General features: G+C 35.1%; 1 protein-coding gene across 1 annotated transcript in view; it reads left to right on the top strand.

Annotated features, from left to right (window-relative positions):
* The first annotated feature begins 6,246 nt into the window (after positions 1 to 6,246).
* bcl11bb (BCL11 transcription factor B b) overlaps positions 6,247 to 8,401 on the top strand; it is a 43,071-nt gene continuing 40,916 nt past the window's right edge. Inside the window, exon 1 of the mRNA XM_039693041.2 lies at positions 6,247 to 6,828. Within this exon, the coding sequence (XP_039548975.2) occupies positions 6,765 to 6,828 (64 nt within the window). The 5' untranslated portion in view covers positions 6,247 to 6,764. The remainder of the gene's footprint in view (positions 6,829 to 8,401) is intronic.

Here is an 8,401-nt window from a genome sequence, read left to right as displayed (position 1 = left end):
TTGCCCAAGTGGCCCAATGGTTAATCCGGCCCTGGGTACAGTAAATAGCCCTAAAGTTTCTGGTAATGGATTTATGTTTAATGCTGTTACTGAGTGACATTGCAGAAATGTCCTGTGATACAATACGCAAAATCGTATTATTATATCCTTTATCATATCCTTTATATATATTTAAAGTGGAGCGAAGAGAGGAACAGAGGGGAGAGAATAGAGGGGGAATGTACATGAATTTGCCATGAATACAAAACAAATAACACAGTCACCATGAAGAGAGCATTCCTGACCAGTGGTACTGGCAACAACACAAAGAAACATCATCAGAATTTATTTCACACTAGATAGCTAAATATGACAATCATTATAACGAAAAGCAGTGTTCTGCTTTTCTAAGAGTGACTGGTGAAGATGGAGCTGTGCAGATGAATCCACTAGAGGGCGCGATTGACCTTATCACAATTTATCTCCATTACTTTTAAATGTACTACTATATGACAAAGTAACAATACCTCAATCCTGTTTCTATTGGTATATTGCGATAGGCTGTTAAGTAGCCTATTTATTAAAACTATAGTGAGTTCACTGTCAGTGTATAGCAGTGTAAACTTCAGAAGACACCATAAAATCTCTATGTTCATTATTATTGACATGTTATGTGCTTTGAGACATGAGGTAGTTTAATGCTGTGTCTTGTGACGCTTTGCAGAGAGCAGCCAGTGATGCAGTGGTGCCTGGAGAAGTGGGTATCCGTCTTTTTAGGGTACCCTTAAACGTCGGTTAGATGACGTTATCGGATCCTTACCCTACCCCTAAACCTACCCCGTCAACTAACCGACGTTAAAGGTAAAGTGTCAGTTGTATGACGGCCCGGGATCGTCAACTAACCGACGTTTAAGGGTACCCTAAAAAGGCGGATGTTGACGTCACGTATGGTCAAAAGACGTCCCAAGACGTGACTTCTTGTGATGAGACTGTTATCCCAGCAAAGGATGAACGCTCTGTGTTTTAAACAGTGACATGTAAGACTACTAGTCTTGCATTAGTATTCAATATGCAAGACTATAGAATATAATGAATAGAATAGAACATAGAATCAGTAGGCCTAGTATTCTTGCACATCAGGGCCACACGTGTGGTTTTCTAAATACCCAGGTCCACAACCCACCCTGAATATTTTGATTTTCCAGATCTCGACATGAATATTTAAGGTGTTTTGATGGCCAAAAAAATTGACAACAGTAGCTTTAAAAGCATGAAGTAGCCAGATCCGATTCGATTCTTAAACATGAGAATCAGTTCCAGTTTCAGCTACTTTTTCTTTCCTAAATTGATCAATGTTTTTTGTTGATTTAATCAATTGCTCACTCATAAAGTCACTTGTCACCGCCCTCTGGCTTAATGATGCAAACACAGACAACCGGAGTGATCCAAACAGTGAAAAGTCACACATTCGAAGAAACGCTAGACAAATATATTTATACAATAATAATGGCAATATATTTAATAGGGTGCTTGTGTTGTAAAATTGATCTTATAATTTCCACTGTCTTTGATCAAACTGATTATTTCTGACCTTGAACATTGAAGTCCAATATATGGAGAAATATCCTGGAATGTTTTCATCAAAAACCTTTTTTTTTTCGACTGAAGAAAGAATGACATGGACATCTTGGATGACATGGGGGTGAGTAAATTATCAGCAAAAGTTTTTTTGTTTTTTTTTTTCCCAAAAGTGAACTACTCCTCTAAGGTAGAGTTAGAGTTAGGGTTAGTTAGGGGATTATTATGTCTATGGAGAGTCCTCATAAAACACACACATGTGTGCGAGAGGATGAAACTGTGCAGAGGAATCCACTAGAGGGCGCAATTGACCGTGAAATCACCGGTCAGATCTTCTGTTCACTGTCCCAAACTCTTTCAAGACCAGTAATCTAGAGGGTCGTCAACATTTTGCCATTTTTGATGGAGCTTCCAGATCTAAAACAATATTCTCAGATGTTTCTTTTAAGCTAATAAGCAGAGTTTACAATAAGGCAAATAACTTAAACAAATCAAATTCAATTACATTTTAATTAAACGTGTCTCTTGTTTAATATTTAGCCTAGGCTATATATCTCCATATAATCTACCAACACATTCATTTAAATATAATTAGAGTCTACTTGTGTATATAAATTACACACTGGTTCAATCTCAGCCAAAAGGGTTTGGATGTTGTATGAAGACTGTTTAAAACACCCCTCCTAATCCTCACAGAATTTGCAAGACAATGTCTATAATAGTGTCTGTAATTTCTTCAGTACCGCCAGCAGAACCGATAACATTTGAGCTTATCGATACTGTGGTCTTTCTTAATTTGGCCCCAGGGCCCGTTTAATTTTTAATACTGGGTTTCGGAAAAAAAATGTATGGGTGAGTTCATATGGATGAAGGCCTGTTGTGTTCTCTTGGTTTGTGATAGTGGCAGGCAGCTATTGTGAAACTCACCTTCGCCATGTATACTGAGTGTGGATGGGATCAAGATTTTGTCCTATCTTCCCTATTACATCGACGTTAAACCACGTTAACCGTGTTAACCATAACATTTTAAATACTCGACCTAGTTCCATTGCTTAGCAACGGGAAGAAACTCCTGTAACTTCAGTGCACAACCCGTATCACGACAAGACGTGAAATAATCACTTTGGTCCACTTTGGAAAACGTGTAGATGTCACGGTTTAGTTTAAACTCAAAACCATAAATAGGGCTATACTGCCCTCTTGTGTCAAAATATATTTCTATATTTATTTTTTCCAACAAATAAAACCAAACCCGCAATAAAACCCCATACGCCCGGTTGAACTCAACAGATTCAGTGGCTCAGTTGATAAAACTTCGGGCTTTAATCAAGAAGACAGAGTTCAATTCCCACATGCTTACGTGAAATTGTTGTGATTATTTCAAACAAAGTGGCCAAAACAACATTTCTTCAACCCGGTATCACGACAAGACGTGAAATAATCACGTTGGTCAACTTTTGAAAACGTGTAGATGTCAGGGTTTAAACCCCCTCAAACGTGAAACTTACACTTAAACTGAAACTTACCATCACGACCTATTGGTTTTCATTAAACCGAGAAAAATGGATTTTTGTTTTATTGACGATCACTGAGAAATGGTCCAAATTATTTAAAATGCAAAAAAACATTTATTATTTTCAAGGTGAAAAGGATTCATTTGCCTCGATCCACGCCGAAAAAAACGTCTAAATGTCACATTTTTAATGAAGCAGCACTTTGGAAAATGTGTAGATGTCACGGTTTAACCCCATCAAACGTGAAACTTACACGTTTGCGTTAACACGCTCCAGTGGAGAGATATCTATAGGCTATATATATAGATAGATAGATTAGCCACTCATCTATATTTCAAGTGTGTTATTGGTTTGACAAAGATTTTTACTGAATATCTACAATATCGATCAGCAATAAAGTAGATAATAAAGTAATTGTCAGCTTAGGCTGGTCAACGAGGAGGCCAAAATTACAGCATAAATGTTTTGTTTTTTTGTCCTCCAGTGTGTATATAGTGTTCCTCTCCCAGAGGCAAAAACGGTAACCCTTAATGGAAAACATCATGTTTTATTGATGAATCAGACTTTGCTCTGGGCTCGGTACATTGTATGAGTTATTGCTTCAGTGTGAAGCGATATGCCATTTATCATTGTTCATCTGCTTTAAGTGAGGGGAATAAGACTTCAAGATCCCTGTTAACTGTGCTTAACATCTATTTTTTAAGATAAGGTTTTAAGTTTAGGAACATAGGCTACCTAAAATTGTTGTTCACAATGTCGTAAGTCTAAGATTCCCTACATGTTTTTTAATAAAATAAATAAAATAAATAAAAATTATATTGTATATGTGCAGATCTGGAGCACCTGTCCTAACCGCTGTCTCAATTCACCAGCAGGTGGCGCTATTGGCTTAACTAGAACAGGACAAACACGTGTTGGGGGGTGATATTATCTTCCATACATCTGAGCATATGGGAGCTGCAATATATAGGCTTCAGATAGGTGTATAAATTGTTATTTTGTAAATCAACGAATGCAAAACGCAGCAAGGACATTATGTTAGGAAGTCAAATACAGCACCAGTTTCTATTGTTTCGGCTCATTGCTTTTATTTAAGTAAAGTTGCAATTGCAAATAGCCTACAGTATCTCCACACAACATTTGAAAAAAGCTTTCAAACTTATGTTAATCTATTTTTACACTAACAGTGATGGCTGATACCAACTTACAGAATTGCAAACATTTTACTCACTGTAAAAATAAGTCATGACAACAACATATGTTTTTATATTACATGAACTCATCAAAATAAATGATACAAGATTAAATAATTTTTTTTAAGTCAGTTTAATGTAATTTAAGTTTAAATTGCTTACAGCCAAGTTGATTGTTATTAAAAATTTAATGCTTTTCATTTTTACAGTGTTATAACGAGGAAAAAATGGAAAACGCCACAGTAAAAATATGTGATATACATAAAAAGTTTTAGCTATGAATCTCCATAAATATTTACGGCAAAATTCTTTTTTTTTTTTTTAGATGTTTTTAGATTTTTGCTGAATATTTACCACCAAAATCTTTTTTCTTTTTATAGATTTTTTAATTTTTGCAGAATATTTACAGAAAATGTTTTTTTTAATGTTTTTAGATGTTTGCCGAATATTTACGGAAAATCTTTTTTTAGATGTATTTAGATTTTGCCGAATATTCACAGCAAAAATCTTTTTCCTTTTTAGATGTTTTTAGATTCTTGACGAATATTTATGGCAACAATATTTTTCTTTTTTTTTAGATGTTTTTACATTTTTGCCAAATATTTACGTAAAAATCTTTTTGTTTAGATGTTTTTAGATTTTTGACGAATATTTACGGAAAATCTTTTTTTTTAGATGTTTTTAGATTTTTGACGAATATTCACAGCGAAAATCTTTTTTCTTTTTAGATGTTTTTAGATTTTTGACGAATGTTCACGGCAAAAATCTTTTTCTTTTTAGATGTTTTTAGATTTTCTAGATTTTTGCCAAATATTTAAGGCAAAAATCTAAAAACAAGATTTTTGCCGAATATTTACAGCAAAAATATTTTTTTTTAATATATATTTTTTTAATATATAATCTTTTGTTTAGATGTTTTTAGATTTTTTGACGAATATTTACGGAAAATCTTTTTTTTTTAGATGTTTTTAGATTTTTGACGAATATTCAAAGCAAAATTTTTTTTCTTTTTAGATGTTTTTAGATTTTTGACGAATGTTTACGGCAAAAATCTTTTTCTTTTTAGATGTTTTTAGATTTTCTAGATTTTTGCCGAATATTTATGGCAAAAATCTAAAAACAAGATTTTTGCCGAATATTTACAGCAAAAATATATTTTTTTAATATGTAGATGGGCGTTAATTGCATTACTGCATTATTTTACAATAAAAAAATAATATGATCAAAAAGTTATGACAACTAGTTCTTACATTACTTTAACTCATACTATAATTTAAGCAATTTTCTACATAAAGTTATACAAGATTCAACTCATGTTTAAGTCAGTTTAATGTAATTTAAGTTGAAATAACCTAAACATCCAAGTTGATTGTACTTTTTCTTTTTTTTACAGTGTTTAGTGTTTAGCTCTTTGAACCTTTAATTCAGCATGTTCTCTTCTGTTTATGGTGGTTACATCAGTAAACTATATTTTCATGCTACAAATCAGATTTTAGTTGTTTATGCAAGGTTATGCTGGAATATTTAGGTTACACTTTATTTTAAGGTGTCATTGTTACAGTGTAATTACTGAGTAATATTAAGCAACTATGAACTGGTTAGGATTTGGTTTAGGTTTACAGTAGTTGCATGTTAATTATGCATAATTTACTGTTATTATATAATGTAACAAGGACACTATAAAATAAAGTGTTACCTTATTTTATTTAATGAAACATTATATACGATTTTGAATTGAAACAAACGAGCAACAACATGTCATGATCCAACCATGATCCCATAGTGTCTAAAACTTCAAGCAGCCAAAGTTGCGTTTCTTCCTGTAAGTTGTGTAGGTTTGTTGTTGTTTTTCGTTACTGGTGGGCATGAAGACCCCTCTGTGCCCAGACTGCCGCCACTAGTCGCCCCCAGCGCCACGCGTCACATCACGCCCGTACTTCAACTTGAATCCCATTCCATTCTTCAGAGGCAACCCCTGCCACACACACACACACACACACACACACACACACACAGGGTCCTCCCTGAGACGTGATTGCTCGCGTCCTGATTGATCTGGAGAGGAGGTGTTGTCTTCAGAGGTTGAGCCATTCTGCGCTCTGATGCCAAGCGCACATGGAGGACTGTGCCAAAGACTGCGCTCACCTGGCGAGCCCGCCGTCCACGGATCTTGGATTTCCATTATAACCGGACAACAACTGTTTTTACGACTTTTTAAAAGAACAAACACGCGCATTTAAAGACTCGGAGTCGATGTCGCCAGAGGTTGTCGTCGGAGTGATCTCCTCACATCGCTGTCTCAGGTTAAGTGGCACTTAGTTACCGCTTCACAACAGCCGAGACCAATTTATTCTGTTCTGAGAGGACAAGTGTGAGTTTGAGCCGTTGATAACGACCCGCGAACGCAGTGGGAACAATACCTGGACTGCGGAGGAAAGTTTGGAGAGCTTCGGGAGCATTAGTCCGAGTGTCCGTGAGATGCTGCTGTGAATGCGGGGCGATGTCCCGACGGAAGCAAGGAAACCCACAGCATCTGTCCCTCACACAGAGGGAGAACCGACCGAGTGAGTAGGCTACACGCACTGTCACACACACACACACACACACACACTATATCCCACAGACTTCAGCAAAACTTTCTTTCTTTCTTTCTTTCTTTCTTTCTTTCTTTCTTTCTTTCTTTCTTTCTTTCTTTCTTTCTTTCTTTCTTTCTTTCTTTCTTTCTTTCTTTCTTTCTGAAGGTGTATCTACAAAAACAACATTATCTGTTAGTCAGACTGAAATTGAGGTAAACATGATTAGCTTTTTTTTTTAAATGCAGCACTGCTGTTTCACGTTTATAATTATCAGCTCATAAACCATAAATAAGTTCTATTTTTGACAAATGTAAATATTTATGTGCACTATCCTATTATTAGCCTACAATTTCACTCATCGATAAAAACCGTTTGGGCCTGTTAGTTTTTATTGTTTTGCAATCAATCACTATGATACTGCGAATGATTCACATTTACTGTGAATACATTATTTGAGCAATTTACAACAAGTGCTAAATGCAATTCATAGCTTACAGTTATCACCCAAAATACTGAGACCCCTATGCTCATCTGCTCAGTCCCCCTCAGAGCACACACACACACACACACACACACACTGCTTATCAAGTTTACTTTATGTAGTTTATTTAAAAGGCCCAAACTTTGCTAAATAGCCTGCCGTTCATTTACATCTAAAACAAAGTGCTTATTCGTTTATAATTTGTTTTGTATTTTTATTATAATCTCTGTTTTACAGTATTTTTTATCTAAGATGCTCTACACACTATTTCTTGTAAAACTTTATGTAAAAGCTTCAAGTGATCTAAACCCTTATTTAAATTTTCTTTTACACTGTTTTTTCTATTATTATTCATTCTTCACCTAAAAGCTTTTTTATTTTGCACAATAAAAAAAAAGAATAAATTAGCTGAAGTGTAAACTATTCAGAATTACACAATGCAACCTAATCCGTCTATTTTATAGCAGCTCAATGATATAATCTCCACGAAATGTTTCCAACACTGATTATATCCACAAACAATAAAAGACCAGGAAGTTTTTACCCCCCCCCCCTCCCATTCCCATTAATAATACTTTGCAGATCATTGATATGAATGATCCCGTACTTTTTTTTTTTTTTTTACTTTAACACGTTTTATTGACTGACCTCAAGACGCATTTAACAAATAATTCGCATTACAAATGATTGTATTTTTATCTGACTTGACATTTTTATGCTCGGTGCTTTTTGCCTGGTTATTTATTAAGTAATTTCTGGTTTCGCTGAGAATGTGTGTACAATGCGAGGGCGTGCCTTCCTGAAAATAGTAGATTATGAGTATAAATGGTCTTTACACGTCAAATTTGACACTGTTGTCGGCTTTCTCAGAAAACGACAAGACAGGAGATGAGAAAAATGTGTTAAAGGAGTGGGTGGGCTTATAGAGAGCCGGTGGCCTTTAAATTCAAAACCACTGCTAGTCATCCAGTTCATTTCACCTGATTTAGTCCCCCATAGTTATAGTTTCTGGTTTCTTTCCACTTGTACTGATTAACAACAAACACGAAAACGTCGTGTACATCAGTGCCTACTTAAATA

Source organism: Pimephales promelas, chromosome 13 (genome assembly GCF_988280905.1).
Source record: "Pimephales promelas chromosome 13, fPimPro1.hap1.1, whole genome shotgun sequence".
Taxonomy (NCBI): Eukaryota; Metazoa; Chordata; class Actinopteri; order Cypriniformes; family Leuciscidae; genus Pimephales; species Pimephales promelas.
The sequence above is the reverse complement of the archived record's forward strand: the minus strand, read 5'-3'. Positions and strand labels throughout refer to the sequence as shown.